At 51.1% G+C, this 22690-nt stretch overlaps 1 protein-coding gene across 4 annotated transcripts in view; it reads right to left on the bottom strand.

The window, feature by feature from the left end:
• FNBP1 (formin binding protein 1) overlaps nt 1-22690 on the bottom strand; it is an 85688-nt gene that overhangs the window by 18509 nt on the left and 44489 nt on the right. For 3 of the 4 annotated variants that reach the window (XM_087823024.1, XM_087823023.1, XM_087823025.1), the window contains exons 7-10: nt 5998-6126; nt 5122-5268; nt 4152-4349; nt 3045-3227 (exon numbers count right to left, since the gene is read on the bottom strand). In XM_087823024.1, coding sequence (XP_087679150.1) covers nt 3045-3227; nt 4152-4349; nt 5122-5268; nt 5998-6126 — 657 coding nt within the window. Of the gene's footprint in view, nt 1-177; nt 262-3044; nt 3228-4151; nt 4350-5121; nt 5269-5997; nt 6127-22690 lie in introns of all 4 variants that reach the window. The other variant, XM_087823026.1, reaches the window with a different exon arrangement.

The raw sequence follows: 22690 nt of genomic DNA, 5'->3' as shown, positions 1-22690 counted from the left end.
TGAGTTTGTACAAGGAGACCCCGCCCCCCGCCCGCGCCCCGTGTCGGGGTCTCTCAATCAGGGATGCCATTTCCCGGTGGAAGCATAACGAGTGCGCCTGGGTCCCCAGTCTCGGTGGCGTCAGTGGGGTTAGTGCCTGTGCCGTGGCTGCGTGACCTGCCACCACGGCGAACTTACAACATAGTCCCTAGCTTCAAATGCATACGTGGCTGTCCCTAGCGTCCTCCTGGTGAGTTCTCTGTGAAAGCAGAGAGGCCGAGTCTGCCAATAACCAGCAAGAGGACAAGAGACAGTCAATAAAGCAGAAGTAACCTTAAGACTGTAACATCCAACAAATGGGGGGGGGGGCGATCAAGTTCCACTTCGCAGACGGCACTGAGAACGTACCGTACGCCCAGGAGAGGGCGAAACAACAGACCGCGCTCGGGTGGCGCCCGTCTTCGTTTTGTTCCATGAGACGAAACTTTCTTGCCGCTGACTTACAGCAAGAAACATTGTATCCTGTTTCATTGTTTAGAAACAAAATCAGCTAAGACGTGTTTGCACAAGACTGATACGTTCTGGTAACAGAAACAAATTATTCAAATCTGCACCTGAAAGCTGCAAACGCGGGAAGTGAAAAGACACATTGAAAATCACGGGTCTGTTCTGCTCCTCCCTCTGGCCGACAGCCTTCGCATCAGAGCAGCAAGGGCCGTGTCGTTTTAGCCACGGGCCCCCAGAGCCGTGCACCTTCTGCTTTGAAATGGCTATAACATCAAATTTATTTCCCCAAACTTCAGGTTTTTTGTTGTTTTTTTTTTTAATTTCCTATCCTCACTTCTACGATGTATTTCCTTTTTTTTCCCTTTTTCTTTTTTCTGTGCTGCTTTTTCCTGAAGGGACATCAGATCTGACCCGACTAACATAAGAGAAACACGAATATGTTTCTATTTCTTCACTGACGTTCTTAGTGTGTATTTGTGTGTGTGTGAAAGAAAACACACCGTTCAGGACATTTCTTAACAGAGGTTTGCTGAACATAGAATTGAGGGGGGAAAGAAATAAAAGGCATTTTGCTAATTATGGTTAAAAAACAAAACAAAGATGGGGAGGGGTCCTTTAAATCATCAAATTAACCAGTCTCTCCCCTCACTGTGTTTAGTTTTTAAGTGTTATGCTTTCCCTCGCCACCTTTTTCCTGGCTCACTGCTCACGGCCATTCCCTGGTCTTCTAAACATTGAGCGAGGGCCGAGCGACAGGCGCAGAAACCGCCGGCGGCCGGCAGACTGATGCCCAGAGGGGAAGCAAAGGCTCCAGAGGCGACGGGCCCGCCCTCGCCAACGGCGTCGCCCGGAGTCCAGAGACCGCGCAGAGGTACCTACTGTACCTACGGGAGCCGAGGCCCCGCGAAGGTCTCAGAGGGGCAGAGATGGGCCAACTGACTTATGCTGGGCGTAAAACACTGCGGTGCAGTGACAACACCCTGGCAGGACGTGGGAAACTCCTCGGTGAGCGAGTGGGGCGGCTGGGCGCCGGAAGCCCGCACTCTCGAGGTCCAGCTGCTGGGCTCGGCAGACCCAGCCTCCGCTGGTAAAGCTGACCTCTGACCCCAAACGGTGCTGTCCCCAAATCTCCAGGACATCCGACTTCCCATCCTTAGCCCGACGTGCCGGGCGACCTAAAACAAGATGGTTCCACCAACTGTGTTTTTTACATAAAACCCTGAGCTCCATTCCAGGGCCTCTGCGTACAAAGGGAGGGGTCTCTGTTCCGTATTTTAAAGGGGAGCAGCTTAGTTACCTATCACACATTCACTTTTCTTTCACACAGGAGGAGGGAAAAGTGGGACTTCTGTCTGTGTGAGAGCACCCCACGACGGCTGCCCCCCAGGCCGGGACTGGGGGGCCCTTCCCGGGTGCGCTGTGACTCCGCCCGCTTGCTCTCGACACCCCCGCCCGTCACTCCATCCTACAGCGGGCCGGGGCAGCCCGGGCCAGACGCACCCATGGCTCCGTGACAATCCTTCAAACTGCTACCGACTCCGGGTCACTGGGGCTTAGCGCACGCAGCCGGGGTCACGACAGCCCGCCTGAGGCGCAGCACCTGCAGCCAGTCCCCGCGTTCAGATTCTCTCTCGACGTGGCCGCCACAGGATCCCAGACTGTGAACAGGGACTCCTGGGGGTCCGCCTTCCTCCCTTTATCTTTTTACACCTCAGTTCTCTTATTTTTCAGTAAAATAGGAACCCGAGCAGCTTCGTTCCCAGGGTGGTTGAAAAAAGTAACATCGGGCGTAGAACAGCCTGGCAGGTAATAAACACTCGATAAATGTCAGCAGCTGTTGTTACTTCACCGTTTAAAGAGAAATACTGGCCCGGCCGGTGTGGCTCAGCCGTTGAGCGTCGACCTAGGATCCGGGTCCGATTCCCGGTCAGGGCACAGGCCCGGGTTGTGGGCTCGATCCCCAGCAGGGGGTGAGCAGGAGGCAGCCGATCAATGACTCTCATCATTGATGTTTTTCTCTCTCTCTCCCTCCTTCTCTCTGAAACCCATAAAGATATATTAAAAAACAATAAATAAATAGAGAGAAACACTGCATCGGGCCTCCTCCAGTCAGATACACCACCAGGATTTTTTATCAGCACCTCCCCTTCGAACCCGGGGGCGCGGCTCAGGAGAGGCATCCCCACCTCACTCAGGCCGTCTCAGTAATTACGAAGCAGCCCTATTCTGCCTGCACAGCGACTTGTAATTCCACATCTCACAGGGAGCTCACTTTAGAAACAGATTCTAAATCTCCTTTTTTTTTTTTTTTTTAAGGTAAAATATTAACGACTTGGATGTTCCAAAGGGAAACGGAGAAAAGTCCTTCTGGGATGGGCTGAAGGCGGGGACCTGTGGGCCACCCGGCTTCCTTCCTCTCTGTCGCCCGACTCTCGGGTCCTGCCTGTTCCACGTCATGGGAGAACACCGCGGGCTCATTCACAGACAAAACAACTTGTGCGCACAAACCATGCACCCGCAGCGCACGCGCCAGAGAGACGGGATCGAGCAGAACTTACCCCACGCTTTAGGCTCCTGAAGCAGTGGATTTTGGGTTTGGAGGTCATGAACTCGTTGAAGCGATGGGAGAGGGGTTCCTTTTGCTGCTTGGGAGACTGGGGGCCGTTGGGAACAGCAGAGGGTGAGGCGGAGGCGGGAGGGGGAGGGGGAGGCTGACGGGGGGACGTTAAAAGGGACACAAGCTACGTGTGAGAGATGGAGCGGTGACAGTGAACATCAGAAACAGGAAGATAAAAAAACACAAAACAGAAATAAGCATCAAATAATATTTGCGATCCAAAAGGCAAGTCAAACAGACGATTAAATATTTAGGCCATGGTCCAAAACAAAACATGGGAGGACACGTGTCACAGGGAGGGACAGGAGGAGAGAGGGGACTTCAGGATGTGATGCAACAGGACAGCAAGAGATGCCTGACAAGCAGCCCGCGACAAGACTTCCGCATGCAAGCTGCAGCTCGAACCCGTTACCCTAAGCCGGCGGCCAGAAGGGCTCTGAAACCGCCTGGCCTCACGTGGCTCGGCGGGGGGGGGGGGGGGGGGGGCCGGAGACCCCCCACCGCCGGGGCCGTGAAAGCAGCGGGTGGGACAGTTTTGTCAAACGCAAGGGTGACTATTCTAAGGGGTCAGCGGTAGCGTTGCCTCGATCGGGGGCTTTTGCGCCCGGGTTAATGACGTCATGCACCTACGCGTCACGCTATGAAAAGGAAACGGAGAATGTTCATGGATCCGAGCGTTAGCGTGAGTCCGAAGCCGAGCGGTTAGCCCCAGGAACGAGCTCAGTGACAGGCCCAGAGACGCTGGCGGGGTCCCGCGCCCGGCCCTTCTCCCAGCCAGCGGCCCAGGCGTGACGGCAGATGGCGAGGCGGGGGTCGGTTAGTGTGGGTGACAGGACAGTGACAGTGCACCTGAAGGCAGACAGATGGCCACGGCAAACGCACCACCACCACAGAGAACACCGTTTTAAAAGGAAACCGCACTAGCTCCGTGTTTGCCTTCTGAGCTACGGGCTCAGAATCCTACTTTGTTTCATTTTTTACACTGAAAGGCAGAGCCCGAACCTGCGCTTTACCAGCTCGAGTCGCTCGGGGCGCCGGCCGCCAGTACCTTGTTTCTCTTGATGAACGGCCACAGCTTCCCCTTGGACTTGCCGCCGAACTTGAGCTCCACCTTGACCTCGCCCCTGGGGTTGGAGAGGCTGTTGTCCGACACTGTGCGCTTCATGGGCTGAGCGAAATCCTCAAAGTCGATGTCGCCGGGGGGCTCGAACCCCGACTTGTAGGCTTCTACGACCAGCTGGGAGTCCTGAAATCACACCCGTCGCGCACAGACCCGTTCAGATACGTGTGAACGCTCTCTGCACGCCGGATGGCGCGTCCCGGGCACAGTGGCTCGGCCTCGGGAAGGACTGTAACAGATCTTTCCCTAGGAACGGTTCTGTCATGAGAAAGTGTCGTTTGTAAAGCTCTGAGCCCAGGTGAGGTGTGAAGGCACTTTCAGTAACCAGTTTTTTTGCATTTGGAGAAACAAATATTAATTAAGAACAACTTGGCTAAAAACAGAAAAAAACTGGGCCATTATTAAGGAATTCCCACCCAGCTGGGGCGGCTCAGCTGCACCAAGAGGACGCCGGTTTGATTCCCGGTCAGGGCACATGCCCGGGTTGCGGGCTTGGCCCCAGTAGGCGGCAGCGGGTCGATGTGTCTCTCTCACATCAATATTCCCCTCTCTCCCTTCCACTCTCTCTGAAAAGCAATGCAAAAAATATCCTCGAGGGTTAGCTAAAAACACACACCGGTGCTCAGAGAAGGCCCCCCGAGACCGTTTCTTGGTTCCAGGCGTATACAGCCGCCGAAAGCTTGGACCAGGCGGAAGCCGCAGAGCGGTGCGGAGTGACAACCTCGCGGTGATGGGGAAAGGCGCCGGGCCCATCCCGGGGAAAAACTCACGTGGCCCGCGAGCGGCCACTGAGCATGACAACCCAGCACGGGGAGACTGTGCGGGGTCCCCGTGGAAGGGGAGGGGACACGATGGGACCACAAAGGGCTGTACACTAAAGCCGCAGGACACCACTTACGGTTTTCTCATCGATGGCCTCGGCCGCCTTCACGATGCCGTCCAAGCACTTCCCGATGATGGGGACCACCTGCCGGTCCACCTCGGCGTAGGCCCTCACCGACTCCCCGAGCCTCACTATCCGCCGCTCCTCCATCTCCTGGATTTTCTGAAACGTCAGGTTTTGTACAGAATGAATCTGGTGTCGCCGCTGCTACCTAACGATGTCCCTTCTCAGTAAACGGCCCGGGGAGGAAACGGGCCCATCGAAGGGGTCCCAGCCGGAGCGACGTCAGTGTCCTGGGCCCCGACCTGCACCGGCTGCAGGCGCAGCTCACGGGCTGCCGGGCCGGCCAGCCCCGCGCCAGCCTCAGCAAGGACCCCAAACTCGAACAAATATTGATCGTTTGACACAAATATTTATCGTTTTCTCTACAACTGGGCTTGAAGTCGTAAAAGGTTCCCAAGGTGAGAGGACACGTGCGTCTCTCTTTTGTTTTGAGGCTTACACGCCTTTTCTCACACCATTTTTGAAAAGGTAAAGGAGTCGGAAGAAAAACAATTCGAAGGCCTATAGTGTTAGTTGGTTCCTAAGCTTAAATTGGCTTTTTTTTTTTTTTTTGGTAACCAGGACCGTCCTTTTTGCAAAGAGAGCGTTAACCAAAGGGCCATAGCTCTAGGGCTCCAGGGGAAAACCGGGGGAGTTACCAAGCTGCTGACTCATCTTGAGACTAACCCTGTTTCATTTTGCCGCGGGCCAGCGCCCGATCGGAACGCTTCACAAAAACGGCTCGAGTTGGAGGACACTTAGGATTATATGAAGCCTCAGGACACAAGCAGCAACCACACCCCAGAGGCACGTGCTTCTCGGACGGACGGGCGGACCTGGGCCCCTCACCTGGAATATGCTGGGGATGTGCGTGTGGTAATAGTCCCGCTGCTCGTGGTTGAACTTCTGGAGGGTCGACGAATAGTCGGCTTTGCTGTCCTCCGCCATCTGGTGCCGGATTTGGGCTTGTTGTCGGGCCTGAGGGCAAAAAGATCAGAAGATCCCGTGTTTACTGAGACAAATAAAAGCTTACAATTTGCAAACCGGAGGGCGGGGCTCAAAGTCACCTCACAGGTGTTGTATGCAGCAGGTGCTATTATTTTTTAAATTACAGTTTACAGTCGGTATTGTTTTGTATTAGTTTCAGGTGGTCACACAATCATACACTTCACAAAGCGCCCCCCCCCATATTTTGCACCCACCCGGCACCGTGCATAGGCTCTGCAATATCATCGACTACATTCCCTGAGCCATGACTATTTTGTAAATACCGATTTGCATCTTTACTTCTTTACTGATTGATTGACTTGAGAGAGAGAAAAGGGAAGGGGGGAGAGAAACATCGATTTGCTGTTCCGCGTATTCCTGCCTCATGGGTTAATTCCTGTGCGCGCCCTGACTGGGGGCTGAGTCGGCAACCTTGGGGTATTGGGACCACGTGCTAACCAATTAAGCTACCGGGGGCTGAGTAACGACCCAATTGTACTCCTTAATCCCTTCACCTTTTCAACCAGCCCCCAACCCCCCCTCTGGAAACCATCGGCCTGTTCTCCGTATCTATGAGTCTGTTTCTGTTTTATTTGTTCATCTACTTTGGTCCTTAGGCTCCACACGTAGGTGAAGTCATATGGTATCTGTCTTTGTCTGTCTGACTTATTTCACTTAGCATAACGTCCTCTAGGTCCATCCACGCTGTTGCGAATGGTAAGATTTCATTCTTTTTCATGGCCGAGTAATAGTCCACTGCGTAAATGTGCATCCCCTTACCCACGCCTCTACTGATGGGCACTCGGGTTGCTTCCATGTCTTGCCTATTAATAACATAGCAGGTGCTATTAAAAAAAAAAAAAAGGTTTGGAGTTTGAATTTGCTTTAGATAAGTTGTGCACCCTAATTTGTCGCAAACCTCGCCATCCGCTCGTCTTAACTTGGCATTCATCCCTGCCTGGTTAGACACGGGCGTCGCCATTCGTCCCTCCTGCACCTGCGCCTGCGCCTGCTCAGAGCCCCAGGCGTCGGCAGCTGACGGCCCTGCGAGAGCCTCTGCGTGTGTAGATTCATTATTTATTTATGTTTTTGAGGAGGAGATGAATCCATACATTTTTCAGTTCAATTCCCAGTGGGGTTATGAGCTAAGACGGCCTATGAAGCACTGACCTACGGGCCCTTTCTAAAACTCCACGGCGCTTATTTTTAGTGCACTTTCTAAAGAAGCGGTAAGCGCCGCACCCTCTCTGTGCTCAGGTTTTCGCGTGTGTGCCACTTTGTGTTTCACTGCCTTGCTTTTCTCCTAAATAATCAATAATAAAACTCACGAGTTTGTTTCTCTCCTCAGTCACAGTCTGTTTCTCACGTGCCTACGGGGAAGGGGCGACTGCTGGCACGTCGCCGAGTGGGTTTCAAAGCTCCCGCAGGGACGGGCGTGGACCCTGAAGTCACCCACAGGTGACCAAAGGCTGTTCGTGCCATCCCACACCCGCCTCGCCCGTGGAGGGTCCCCACGGACTATTCCTCGCGAATCTCTGGGCTGGCCTGGGGTCCGCGTGAGGCGACCCCGCCCGCGGCCGGAGGACACGGAAGCGGGCCTGCGGGTGGCCCGAGCAGAGGGCCCTGTTCCAACATAACCAAGGCAACTGTTTGTTTGTTTTTTGCTTTGTTTTACTGAACCCAACAGTTGCGTGTGTGTGTTTTTTTAGAGGGATAACAAAGAAGCAGATGCAAACCCAGAGAAGCCGCGCAGTCGCTGGGGCAGGTCACCCTCCTGCCTGGGCGCTGATAGCATCTCCTCCTGGGCAATGATAGCATCTCCTGGGGCTTCTCTGCCCGTTTCCTGCCTCTGCGGCTGGGAGGCGTGACCTGGTTTCACTTCCTGGCCCCGCTGACTCAGCCGGGCATGGGGACGTGCATGGGGACGTGCATGGGGACGTGCATGGGGACAGGGGACGGCCCCGGGACAGCCTCCTTGGCCCCTTCCCCATCCTACCCAAAGGCTTCCCATGCCAGAGCCGTGCAGCAGTGTCCCCCCCGAGTTTCCTTAGTACCGGAGGCGGTTTGAGCTTCTTAGGCTTCAGGCGCCTCAGAACCGCAGGAGCCACTTCTGCGGAGCCACGTCTCACCTGCCCTGTTATTTCGCTGCTTCAGCGGCCTGCACTTCCTCTGTGTCAGAGGCCTGTTCCCTCCCTTCCCGGCCATATGCTCCCTTGGCTTCAGCCTCCCGTGTCCCCAGGAAACACAGAACCTAGTCCCCGACATGCTAGGTGCCCGGCCGGCTCCGAGCGCTCCATGCCCTCCTTGGTGCACACAGCTTCCCCACCCACGCGCGGCCCATCTGTCCCTCTGACGCCACCAACGCGGAACCCTCTTAACTCTTTCCGTGACCTGCAGTTTTATCCTCATGGCTCGCTTTTGAGTATGAAAAAAACCAACCAGGGAACACCCGGCAGACCTCAAATGTCTAAAAAATTCTCTATTTCACTCACAAACCTTCCTCAGAAAAAGACAGAAAAATCCAGGGGATGGGGGGGGTGGTTCACCTCTTCTGTAAACAAGATTAACAAGCAACGAGATGGAGGGTGGGTCCCTGTGCTAGTTTTGGAGGGATGATTCTGACATGGGTGAATTTTTAAAACAGCTTAGTTCCAAAACAGAGGTCAGGTGTCACTATTATACACAGGATGTCCCCCGAAAATGTACACGCACTTCCAATTATTAAAGGCAGAACACATTTCATCTTCAAAATGTCACAGAATCTACAGCTATCGGCTGTTAAAATGTGTATACATTTTGCCCGGCCGGTGTGGCTCAGTGGTCGAGCGTCTATCCCGGAACCAAGAGGTCGCCAGTTTGGTTCCTGGGCAGGGCTCACGCCCGGGTTGTGGGCTCCATCCCTGGTGGGGAGCGTGCGGGGGTGGCAGCCGACGGGTGTTTCTCTCTCATGGATGTTTCTATCTCTGTATTCCTCTCCCTTCCTCTCTCTAAAATAAATAAGTAAAAATCATATTAAACAACAAAAAAAGTGTGTATACATTTTTTTGGGGACACCCTGTATATACACACGGATGTATTTATGTGAATGCGAGTGTGCGTGGCCCCCTCCCCACGAGCAGACAAGCACTTCCTGACGACGGGCCCATCACGCCGGCCACGGGCTGTGTTACTGACGAGGTCTGGAGGCGACGCCCGCGGAGGTGCCCCGAGCCACGTGGGTGGGAGGGGTTGTGACCCCCCCAATCTCCAGTGACGTCTTCACTTTGGCTACGTGACGGCCTTTGTGAGCACGTTAACTCATAATAGTTTCCTGATGGCCTTTATGCTGTTTAAACTCTTCGTATTAATTTTTTTTGTTTTAGAGAGAGAGGGAGAGGGAGAGAGAAGCATTGATGCGAGAGAGCGAGGCATCGATCGGCTGCCTCCTGCACGCGCCCTACAGGGGATCGAGCCCGAGACCCGAGCGTGTGCCGCGACCGGGAATCGAACCGGTGACCTTCCAGCTGAGCCCCACCGGCTGGGCATCCTTTACGCTGTTTATCTGCAGTAATTCTGGCACGTAATCGGCCACCAGGTGTGAACTGTGGAAGCACCCGAAACAAGTGGCCACATGTAGGAAACCGAGCCTGGGAAGGCAGCTGAGTAACAGAAAACAGGCCGGAGAGCGCCGCCCGAGGGCAGGGTCCGCCTCCGTGTTAGCGGGAGGGCTCTCCGCGAGGTTTCCTCGAGGGCCAGGGCTGGGCACAGATGGCAAAGCCCACGTGTTTCTCCAGCCTCCCTCTTGCTCCCTTTTACAAAGGACAGAGGAACACTTAAAAGCAGCAAAACACTGTTGTCCATTAAGCTCTGCAAGGCCACAGCAGGAGGACAGGACCGTCTTGTCCTTGATCCCAGCACCCATCTGCTTTGAATTAACCCTCACTTTTGAATCCCGGGCCCAGGAATGTGCCATTGTCCTGACCAAGTTTTAAGACGGAAAAATCTATTTTTGTTTAGCAAGCTGTGGTGTTTATTTTACAATGGGAAGAGCCGGCTTAATCAGTTACTTATTATAACAGACTTATTTTTAAAAATATCTTTAATAGTATTTTCAAAAATGTGTCTGGAGTAAGAGGTCAGTAACTGGTGTTTTAGAAAGGGCATTGCCTCGTGCTGGTGCTACCTGAGGATGAACGTTCACTGCTTCTCACCTCTTTTCAAGTCAGCCTAAAAATAACCGCTGTCATCTCAAAGAGGTGAGCAGTTCCCTCCGAAGCCAGACCGTCAGCTTTTCCCCTTGATTAGGTTTTCCATTCAGATTCTAAACGACACCGAGTCTTACAGCAGCATGTCGGCAGGGCAGGGAGAAGTGCAGAGTATTGGGCTCTTTTTGTTTTGTTAAATGAGAGTCACGGAATTTAGAGATAACCTAAAAACACCGCAAATGACGACGGCTGGAGCCTGTCAGTCACAGGCGTCTTTGAATGAGACCTGGACCACTTTCACTTTTGATTACAGAGACTGAATTTAAACTTCAGACTTTCTGAGACAAGCCTTGGGAATCTCCCCAAATAAATCCAAGTAAAAGGAGGTACTGTTTACACCTGAGTTTCCTGCTGGGCAATTCTTTCTTCTTTAAAATTATTTATTGAATTTGTTGGGGCGACAGTGTTAATAGTTATACAGGTCTCAGGTGCGCCGTCTGGAACGCACCGTCCGTGTCCTGCACTGTGCTCACCACCCAAGGTCAAGCCTCCTTCCGCCCCCTGGGGCGATTCTTACTAGGGCCCAACCCCACATCCTGCCTGAAAGGTCCGACCCGCAGTTTCTAAGTAAAGGAAACAATGTATCAGAAACTGAACCGCCGCCCAGTGCTTCCAAATCCGAGCAGTTAGTTTAAACACAAAATTACTGTAACGCATCTAGATTATTAGCACGGACAACGTGCGGGGCGACGTCCTGTTCGACTCAGCCCGACTTTTTCCTTCCTGTTTCAAATATTAAGGAGAGACGGGCACTGCTGGCTGGGTCTCGACGGTCACAGCCGAGAATATACGGGGCGCTAAGGAACGCCTCACTTCCACATAGGGAACGCGGCGGATTTGCTTACCAACGCAGACCCTCGTGTCTTTTACCAGGGCCGCTTATGGCTTTTGACCTTTTATTTTATTTTATTATTATAAAATAAATCCTCACCTAAGGATATTTTCTTCCATTGCTTTTCAGAGAGTGGAAGGGGGGAGGGAGAGGAACATCAATGTGAGAGAGACACGCAGACTGGTGTGGCTCAGTGGTTGAGCATTGGTCCAGGCACCAAGAGGTCGCTGGTTTGATTCCCAGTCAGGGCACATGCCCAGGTTGTGGGCAAGATCCCCAGCAGGGGGCGCGTGGGAGGCAGCTGACTGATGTTTCTCTCTCTCCCTCTCCCTTCCTCTCTCTCTAAAAAATAATTTAAAAAGAATATTTAATATGGGAAAGTGAGAGCTGTATTATAATTTAAATTTTTTTGGTTTCCAAACCAGTATTTACGGCATAATTCCATTATTGTAAAAATACAAAACATTAATAATGATCACTTCTGTAAGAGTGATTAAGAAACATCTTATTTTGCCAAAAAGATCAGTAAAAGAGACACATTTTAATGCTGAATTCCAGAAACAGTGAAAGATTCACGAGGTATGGCTTGCTTTTGAGGTCCAAAAAGGGGGAAAAAAAAAAAAAAGCCCTGAAAAGATAATGCAGTAGGAGGGTTACTAACAGAGGAAGGGATGAAAAAGCTCTCTGTCTGAGCAGTGTTGTTGTATGATAAATGGCATTGTTCAAATTTCCCAGCAAACTGTTGCATCTAGAATACATTTCCACGTTCAAGACTAAGAACGCATTTAAAAATTCCTATTCAGACAGAGAGCTGGGAGTTTTTGTTGGAGCATTCCAGGCCGGGAACTTGCCAAAACAATGCGTCTGTCTTTGATAAATTATAAGGGCAGCTAAAATACAAAACAGAGAAAAACTTCAAAATAAGTTAACCAAAGAAATATGCTCGAAATATTCCAGCAATTTCCTGAAATTTTTTTTTTTTTAACAGTCTTACAACTTCGAGCCCCAGCCTGGCAGGTTCCTTTGGTGCACAGTCACTGAAACAGGAGAGGATATGGGAAGAGAGCAAATGAGACCAGCATCTCAATCCCACACGGGCCATTCACTTGCTAAACAGTTTTAAGAAAAGGCCTTCTGTTCCCCTACACCCTGGTTGCTTTATTTGAAAAGTAGAATTCGAAATATCTGTTTACTCAAGGTGAGTGACAACTTCTGCTAAAAGGGAAGCCAATGCTGACACTGTTCATCCTGATACTGGCACAACTCCAAGGTGGGTCGGTCAGAAGAAATTTGGTACGAGCTCAGAGGCGCCTAAGGCTCTTCCCCTTCCCTGGTTTCTAATGCATTGTCATTGGCAGGAGACTGGAGTTTTCGGTTCTGGTAGGTTCAAAATGATCTCTCTCTCTTCCCCTTCTCCCCTTAATAAATAACCTCGCCACAGAAGGACAACCACAAGGTTTCATATACATACGGCTGACGATAACAGCCCAGATTCCAGAAAGTTAACGCCTATGTGATCACCATTCTCCACTGCGATGGAGTTGCTGAGGAAAACAAAAGCACTAAAAGCACTTCGTAAATACAGCTCTAGAATATATATATGTCCCCAAGAAGAGTAGGAAAAATATCCATGATACATACCCCAAGGGAAAGAAATGAATTACCATCCTCGAAGTTCTGAAGAAATCTGAGGTGTCTGGAGGTAGGTTAGCGGTTGTCCACCCTTATTACCCAGGTCACAATAGATTTTAGGCAGCGGTGTTTAATACTAAAAATCTTACATGTGTTATTCAGTATATACTATCAATGAGCTCAAGACGTAAGATCACAAACCCTTCCTCTATTTCAACCTCAGTGTTAGTTTTCTCTGCTCTCCTTGAAGGGGGGCGACACCTAGCAAAACTTCTCTAGTGACCAGACAAGACAGCCGGGAAGTTTGTTTAGGTCCCAGGCTATGGGGTGGAGTGGGGAAAGAGTGTATCTGAGAAACAAAACCTTAAACTTGTGTGTATTATACAGATGGCACAAGAATCCCAAACCCATGTAATTAACATGTAAATTAGCTCCAGACTGTCTGGTAGAAACAAATATAAAACCTTGCTGGGGTGGTGGTGGTGGGGGGGAGATACTAGCACAACCCTGCTTTTATGGGATTCTCAGAGAAAGAAAAAATCCCTGTTGCAGATAGGCTCAGACAAAAAAAGACAGTAATGATCATAAATGCACAAGGAAATAAACCAACACGAGAGCTAATGCAATAGATAGAAAATGATCACCATAAGAACTTGAGCTAAAAGAACAATTTGAAAGAAAAGATATAAGACAAAAACATTTAAAATGATTAAAAAAATAAAAGAATCAATAAACATCACAAGATGATAATAAAGAGCATGGGGAGTAGACCAAGAAGTTTCGCACACAGCTAATGTGAGTCCCAGAACCAACAATTTTCGAGAATGAGAAACAGGCAGTATTTGAAGAGTTAACACCTGAGAGTTATCCTACATCACAAAAGGAAGACATCCTCCAGGGAACCCCAAGCAGAGTAAATAAGAAATAAAAAAGTCTGTACTTTGAGACATCATGGTGATGCCACGCAGTACACCGGAGGCAAAGACAGGGCCTTCACAACCACAGAGGAAAGTAAAATAAATATCTACCAGGTAATGCAATTAAGCAGACAGCCAACTTCCAGAGGGGAATGATCAATGATAAAAGACAATGGAATGACATTTGCAAAGTGTTTAGGGAAAATAATTGCCAGCTTAGAATTCTATACCTAGCTAAACTATCACATTAGAGCAAGGGAAAAATAAAGGCATTTCAGACAAACAACAGAGAACTTAATCCTCACAAACCTTCATGGGGAAAAGTAAAACCAACCCGTTATCCAGGAAGGAGGAAATCTAAACCAGTAAGAAATATTATGCAAGAAGCAACAACACTTGGCCTACATTACCACATGGCCTCAGCTGTGTGGACAGATAGGGAGTCAATGGCTGCTCGCCGCCCCCCTTCCTTTTGCTGGTTCCTGTAGTTCCTCATCAGGTACAGTCCCTGCCCCTCCCTATTAGGTCCCCGATACTGAGGCCTCATGGCAATTACTATGTATCCTCTTATTCCAACCCACTATCACCCGCCTGGCTCTGTGGGCAAACGCAGCAGCTCACAGGAAAGAGCTCATTTAATATAATCCGGGGGAAAAGCCATATGGTGCCCTGGCAAAAACACTGAACTTGAGGCAGGGAAAAGTGCTTTGGTCTTGGCTGTACCATGCCAGCAGGGCCACTTCGGGCTCGTGGTATTTGACATTTTATAGCCTTACCCTTTTTATCTACAAGGGGATAGAAGAGTGATGGGGAAGATGGAAACCCTTTTGGAAAATATCAAACACAGTTCCGGGGCAGGTTTTTTGAGAAGCTGGTCCAAGAGCATTCTGCTTTTAAACATCAAGATCCGTTCTCATCTGACCTCTCCGCCCAGACCCTGCTCGGTCCCCTGCTCTGTCAGGCAGGTGGGTACCTGCAACGCGCTTCCCTCAGGGCCCTGGGCGAAGTTCTCGCCACCTCGGTCGCGCTCTCTGTTCCTTCTTTTCAGTTTCTACCCAGTTCTCCTCCTCAACTCCCAACTCCGCCTTCAGACCTATCCCAACAAACCGTACTCCGCGCAGAGACTTTTCAGAGGCAGCATCCGCAAACGACTTCTGAGCTGCTCGTGTTTGCTGGCCACAGAACCAGGTGGTTACATACGTGATGTGCCTCAGTCATTCCTTAACTGCTATTGCTCCGACGACCTTCCCCGCGGAGTCTGGCATGGAGCATGTGGTAAACATTTTTTCTCCAGCTGACCCAAGTTTTCCTTGTCTCTCCGCTTCCTCATTATTTGCTCATTGGGGTCCTCATGAAAGGCATCTGTTGTAATCCTACAGCTGCTACACACTAGTTGTTCAATAAATATTCTTGTAGAAATGCCCAGATGCCTGGAATGTTCAAAATATACTCCGCTGATTCACGGTAGATTGAAGGGAGGAGAATCGAGGAGGGAGGAACCAGGAGAAATCCAAGGAGGAGGTCACAGGCAGGCAAAATTCAGAGGACACCAGTCGTCTCAACTAACAAACTGAAGTCCAAAAATGGGCCCCTACTTTACACATGTCACGTACCACTGAAGCCTCACAACCAGCCCCTGCCGGGTGTAATATTATCTTTATTTTATAGAACAGAAAACAGACTCAGATTAAAGAAATTGCCTCACGTCATTCCATTAGCGAGGGGTAGAAACAAGATCTGAATTCCCCTCTAGGAAGGATCCATGCTAGGAACAAGCTCTTGGCCAAGCGAGACTACTTAGTATCAGTAAAAACTAAAATGTTATTGAATGAGTTGCCATATGAAAGCCGTTAGAACAGAGAGGGGAGCTTAGCAGGTGCCAAGTGTTCGAAACTACACACACACACACAAAGTAAATAACATTTAACTTAGTTTTTATTTTTATTTCCTATTCATATTCCTATATTCATATCATATGGATATTTGTATTCATATATTTTATTTAATTCATTTTAAAAAATATGTTTAATTGATTTTAGAGAGAGGCGAAGGGAGAGGGAGAGATAGAAACATCAACGAGAGAGAAACACTGATCAGCTGCCTCCTGCACGGCCCCAACTGGGGATCCGGCCTGCAACCTGGGCCTGTGCCCTGACCGGGAACCGAACTGGCGACCTCTTGGTTCCTGGGTCGATGCTCAACCACTGAGCCACTCTGGCCAGGCTATTTAATTCATTTTTATCTTCAAGTCTAGGGTATAAGAATGACCATCATCTTACTTGGCTCTGCTGGTATCTGCACGTTAACTTAGAGGTTTGGTAATGATTACGCTTTCAGGAGTATCCAAGCGAAGCTAAGGTAGATTCTCACATTAACGTTTTAATGCAAATGAAATGCATACTGGAAATATTTCACTCTGGAGGCTTTCGAAAGTGTTTAGTCTTCACGTGAATTCACTTTGGGTAGCACCCCCAATATATCTGATATGCTAAGATTTTGACATTTTAGCTTTCCTGTTTCTTTTTAGATGCTTATTTAACCAAACTCAATTTGTTGTATAAAAAGCACTTACTGCAAAAACAAATAAAAGTGAAGGCCAACCATAGAGACAGTAACAACTGCTGGAGAAGGAACTGAAACTAGGAGCTGACTACATAAGAGAAAGTCTCTGTGAAGCGTGTGGCCACAGTACATAATTTTATGTTTCAACATTCCTGATCACAAAATTCATTTTTAATGGTAAAGTGAATATTAGTGTCATGGCCTTTAAAAAAAAAAAAATCTCACCCTACGAATATTCATTCATGACACAGATCAAAGCTGTGTTGGGTTTGCAAATGTAAAGCATCTATTCCACATCTAGTAACTGGAGAAAATTTCCACTAGGTTCTACTTCCCAGGTTCCCTGCCAGAGGAAGAGAGCATATGTATCATTGCTCAGGACAAACAGGAGGAACTGAAACAATGAAACCACTCAGGATGTTCATTTAGCACAGACGTCCTGCGAGGCGAAACAAACAAAGCTCGGGCTCCCGACCGGACAGACAGAAACAAGACGGTAACAAGTGTCCTTTCTGGAACCTTTCATCTGAGCACCGACCCACCTGTAAAAGACAGTCACGGCAACAGTGTTCATTTTTGACACTGTCTTTTTAACTCTAGACTTTCCTTCTGCAAATAAAAAGCATTTCAAACTGAGAGATCAAACTGTAGTTGCAAAATGTATTTCCTGAATTCATACTAACCACTTCCTCTTTTTTTCTTCTTTTTTTTTTTTTTTTAAATTGTTTCCTAAGTTGTTACAGTGAACAATTCTTCTGGACATTTTCTACGAAGCAGATCTGGGGAGAGCACCGAAGGTATTAACATGTCCAATAAAGATGTCAGCTTCCCAGTCACCGCGAGGGCAGAGGGAATACTCAGTGGTGCAGCTCCTTATACGTACAACAGCTCGAGCAGTCCTCTCGCTAGAGGCTGTTTCCCCAAATGGTCAAAACCCTGAGCCCGCTGCTCCCCAGCTGGCTCCCGTTAGGACGGGGCCTCCGCTGCCCTCTGGTTCCAGCCGAAGCAAACTCCCGACTCCTCCATCTCATTGGTTTCATCGAGACAACTGCCAGACCGATGACCACTCCAAGTTAACTCCTTTACACTTGCTTAAAAGGGCAGAGATTCTTTGCTCTAACTATATTTTTCCCTTAAAAATATTGCACGGAGTAATAAATGACATAGACACCAGCACCTGTGCCTGTGGCGGCTGCGGGCCACGAAGGTCTGGTGCGCTCCCTGGACTCTGCCCTCCTTCGTGGCTCAGGGCCTCATATTCTGCCTCGGTGCCCGCAGGGACATCTACGTAGAACTTAGAAGCTAATGATGTTCCACGCCAAGTATTTTTAGAAGCCATAATATCACACGAAAATGGAATTTAAAAATGCCCCGAGAAAGCGATACACTGTTCTAAGTGCTCATGGCCAGGATTTTAATTCAATTTCGCTTTTCAAACATTTCCTCAAATCGGGTTATATAACAAAACTCATGATTGAGCCGAACAAAGAAGCCTCTCGCTTTGCACAGACATCCCTTCTGCACAGTCAACACTCGGGCTGCAAATGAGCCAGAGCAAAGGAGCAGGCTTAACCCTTTCGCGGTCAACAACCACCGAGGGTCACTGGGGCCGAATGAGACGAGGCCTGTAAGAGGAGAAACTGATGCCAGGCCTCAGAGAGCATCGCTGGGCCTCCCTGGCAGCGTCGGCAGCCACGAGGACTGGTGACTGCAGCCCGGGCCAGACAATACCCTATTCTGCGTTGGAAATTATGTAAGGCCGAGTCACAGGGCAGGGGCGGGCGACAGAAAGGGGATTTTTCACCCCGGGCCTGGAGCCGTCTACCGCATGCACTTGGGGAACACTGCGCTCTCTGTTTGGAAATATTAGTCCACATTCCACTCGTTTTGATAACCTTTCCCTTCTCAGCCCAGCGCCACGCCGGGCGGCAGGTACGGCCTCCCCCGGCCTGTCCAGGGTGTCGCTGTGCCAAAGCCAGGTGACAGGGAAAACCCGACTTCCAAGTCCCTGTTGCCGCAATGCCATTCGAGAGTCGTTTAGGGGCCAAATGGGAAAATCTGCCAGACGGCGAACTAGGTATTAGGGGAAAATGAAAGGCGCGCTCCTGAGGGTCAAGGACCGTGTGGTCACGCGTTGGTGCCCGTGGCCGCGCCGCGCGGGACGGGCAGGGAGAAGAGGGCAGGAGCGAAGGAAAGGGATGGGAACATCTCACGGCTTAGGAATTCTGCCCACACGCTCAGGGTTTTGGAAAAGGAGAAGCCCAGCCCGGCCGGCGTGGCTCAGCAGTTGAGCATCGACCCAGGAACCAGGAGGTCGCGGGATGGCTCCCGGTCAGGGCACAGGCCCGGGTTTCGGGCTCGATCCCCAGCAGGGGGCGGGCCGGAGGCAGCCGATCGAGGCTTCATTGATGTTTCTCTCTCCCCCTCTCCTTTCCTCTCTCTGAAATCAATTAAAAAAAAATTAAAAAATAATATAAAAATGAGAAGACCATGAAATCATGATTCCATTAGAAGTTCCTTAAATAATTATATATATATATATATATATATATATATATATATATATATATATATATAAAAAGTTCTATAACACATTTTGGGGGCCATGTGAAAATAGAAAGACCAGGTTCAGAATTTCGTTGGATAAAAAGCTGTACCGAGCAGAAGCAAACTAAGAAAAAAAAAAAGATTCTTGTAATACAAACTAATGGCTACCTAGAATTCTGATTCCTTAAAGGTAATCTCCAGTCCGCATGCGGCCTGAAACGCGGGCCTCATTAGAAGGCGCCCGCGCCCACGCTCCACACGCCACGCTGTCCAGTGGGGGGGGGGGGGGGTCTGGCCCGGGTGTCACATCTCAGCTGCGTCACTTCATTACTCCCCGAGCTGGGGATCCCGCTGGCACTGAGTTGGCGCCAGTGACCATCGGTCGACCGGTTTTGTCAGGCTCCCTTGCAGCCCTTCAGCTTCCCAATGCCCTAAAACAGGGAGCAAGGGCTGTCTTTCCGCCTCACAACAGGGGAGGGGGGAAAACGGTCTGGTTTTACCTTCAACGTAAGCACACGGGTCACGGGCCACAGGGCGACCTGCTCCCACGGGGTCTCCTACAAACCCAGGGGGACCGACCCAAGTCGCGAGGACTTGTTTAAAGCCTTCGAGCTCAAAGCTGTCCGAGAGCTGTGTCTGCGCAGAGGACAAGAGGCTGCGTGGCTCCTGGGCTCCGGCCCCAGTCAAAACCCCTCCACGGGGCTATCCCCTCGCCTCCCCGCTCCCCGGGGGGCCTGGTGTCCTGCCGGCTCCCATACGTGCACCGGCCCGAGGGAAGCGGCCAGGGCTTTCTCAGGCCTGCTCCGTCCGTGTAAATGTACTTTCCGTTGCACTGGCTCCTGCAGGACAGCACACGCCCTCCTGTAAGCAAATCGCTACCCACCTGGTCACACACTGAGCACCGGATGCAAAGCGAGCGCCCGCCGACGTCCCGCGTGGACGCGGGCGGGTTCTGGGCCGAGTGGGCGCGGAGCGCGTGGACGGCCCGGCTCCAGTCCCTGGGTGGGACGGTCCCAGGGTCACTCTGCGGGTCGTCAGGTCTGACCTAACGAGAATCTGCAGAGCTCTGCACCCGGGAACTGGAGAATGTGCAGGCTTTTCAATCACTCACAGAACGTTTACAGCAACGCACCACGGGCGAGGCCATAAAACACGCCTCAGCAGCCATAAAATGTGCTCCTAAGTCAGTCACAGGAGAGACCGAATAGTAACAGAAATGAAAAAGGTTGGGAAATGAACAACAACAAAAGTCATCACACACGTCAGAGTTCGGGGGCTGCGGACAGATCAGCGCTTATGTGGGAAGCTGGTTAGAAAGGGAGAGACGTTGAGATGAGGCGACCACCCCAAGAAAGAAAAGCTTTAAAGGACCTTAGGAGAAATCCAGAGACGGCGCCAGACAAGGAAGGAAAAAAGAAACTAGAAGAAACAGGAAAGAGGAATAGAAAAGAGAAGTTGGTTCCACAGGCACAAATTTTGGTTCTTGAAAAATCATAACAAAAGCGATTTTAGAAAAGTGACCCCAAAAAGGGGGGGAAAGGTATAAACAAACAATATTAGCAATAAACCGACATATGCAGCAAAAATTAAGGCGAGAGGACAGCCCGGGCAACGTGGAGCCGAGACGCGTCAAACCTTACGGTGAAACGGGCATTTTCTAGAAAAGCACAGCCCCAGGGCCCACGGGTGCAGCAGGCACTAAAGGCACCGAATCGGGACCTAGGAACTCCCACGATGCAGCGTCGGGAAGATTTAAGAGCTGTTCGCTGCACCTTCCATAGAGCACAGAGCGAGGGTTTCCTCCGAGGCCGGCGAGCAAAGCGAACTGGAGGCGGCGGGGCAGTCACAGCCGGCCTCGAGCTGGAGGCGAAGGGGCCGGGCCAGCGTGGACAGGACAAGGCGCGGCGTGCCCGAGGCCCGCTCCGTTCACCAGGCGGAAGCCGATGCACGTCGCCCGTCCCACCGACGGACGACAGGAAGCGGAAGGTGTGTTTGGTGATATTCAGCATCACGTCGAGCTTAAGCAAAACCACCTCTGGCGAAGCGGGAACCGCAGGGAAGCCCCGACCCAGGTAACGGGAGCGCGGAAACCGCGCTGAACGGGCTCGTCCCGGCGCCCTTTCGAAGGCAGCTCCGGATGACGGGTCCCGCCGGCCCAGCGGCGCGGGGTAGGACGTGAAACACGAGGCGTGAGGACGGAAAGGAGACATAAAATCTCCGTCCTCTGCCGGCGACAGGGCTGCCTCAGGAAGGCGCCGGCTCCGGCGCGAGCCCACGGAAGTCGCGTGTAACCCGCTCCACCCGAGGAAAATGAAAAGCATGATCTCCCATGGAAACAAGCGAAGCCAGAAGAGATGAACTGAGCCCGGGCCGGTGTGGCCCCGCTGGTTGGGCGCTGTCCCCGCACCAAGAAGTCGGTGGCGCGGTTCGGGCGAGGGCGCGGGCCGGGGTGTGGGCTCCATGCCCAGTGGGGGCGGGCAGGAGGCAGCCGGCCGATGACTCAAGGTTTCTCTCTCTCTCCGAAATCATTAAAAACATATTTTTTTTAAAAAAGAAATTAAATGAAAGTATGACTTTGTTTAAAGGTGGAAAAAAGACAACATTGTAAAATATACGCGGGAGACACGCGCCAGCGCTGAAGCTACAAACGGCGAGGCGGTAACTAAAACCGAATCAGGGGCAGAGCTGACCTCCAGGGCGGGGGAAGGATGGCCTGGGGGGGGGGACGCAAAGGCGCCCACGAGACTTCCTCTCTCGGGGCCGGGGTCCTCTCATGAGTACGCTTCACCCCGGTGAGAAGCAGCCCAGTGCTCAGGAAACAGCAGCAAGGCTCAGCTCTGCGCTCCGCGTGCTCACAGCTGTACCCCGACTTTTGCCCCGCCCTGTGTGTAGGATACATAACTACTTTAAGAGAAGGTCCCGAAAGATAAAATGCCTTTTATTAACAACGGTTGGAGGTTTTGAAATACTTCCCTCGCCCCTTTAGATGTTTGTATTTTCAGATATTTCTAAGAAAAGACCTTAGAGGTAATTTCCTTTTAAAAGCCTTTAAATGAGCAAAAATCACTCCAGTTTTACACTCAGGATGACAAAATATTTTATAAAGTACATACGTTTGTGCTAGATGTGTTCCTGGGACGTCTGTACCGATTTTACCTCATTTAATCCCAATTTTTAAATAAGCGTCGGGTCGATCTACTTTAATTGGGTAACATTTTGAACAGTTCGGGAAGCTGTCTGTTTTAGGAGAACTCGTGGTAATCTGCGGCCCCTCTACCCGCACGTTAGGGTGCCTTTTGGTAAACTAGACAGCCCCGCTCGAGATCAAAAGCAGCTACGGAGCCTGCATGTTTCACTGGACCAGGTCCTCCGGGGGGAGCAGGCTGCTACTCAGGAGGCTGTAAGCAAGGGGCCTGGCGGAGCTGGACAAATAGCTAGACGGCTAAAACACTGTTTTCCAACTCATCTCATCAGCGGGGAACCTGGCAGAAGGGAAACCGCCTCTGAACAGATGGGCTCGTCCCCAGAGGCCCAGAGAGGCCGAGGCCGCCCCGCGGCCCGGGGCAGTAACGGGGGGCCGCTGCTACCCGGCAGCCCGATCTTGTCGACAGCCTCCCGAGGGCTTTCCTACAAAAAAACCCAGCTTCCAGGGAGAAAACCCAGGGAGACGCGGGGCGGGCTCTGTGACGTTCCTGCTTGCCGACGGGAGTGCGCTCGGAGAGGGGCTTTGGCAGGATGGCACCTGCCGGCCCCCAGCCACGGCCTGTTACCGCCCCCATGTCGCTCAGAAGGGAGGCCGGGGGAGCCCCCTCCTCTGCCTA

The sequence above is a fragment of the Miniopterus natalensis genome, chromosome 12, assembly GCF_054644295.1.
Source record: "Miniopterus natalensis isolate mMinNat1 chromosome 12, mMinNat1.hap1, whole genome shotgun sequence".
Lineage (NCBI taxonomy): Eukaryota > Metazoa > Chordata > Mammalia > Chiroptera > Miniopteridae > Miniopterus > Miniopterus natalensis.
This window is presented reverse-complemented; position numbering and strand designations above follow the sequence as displayed.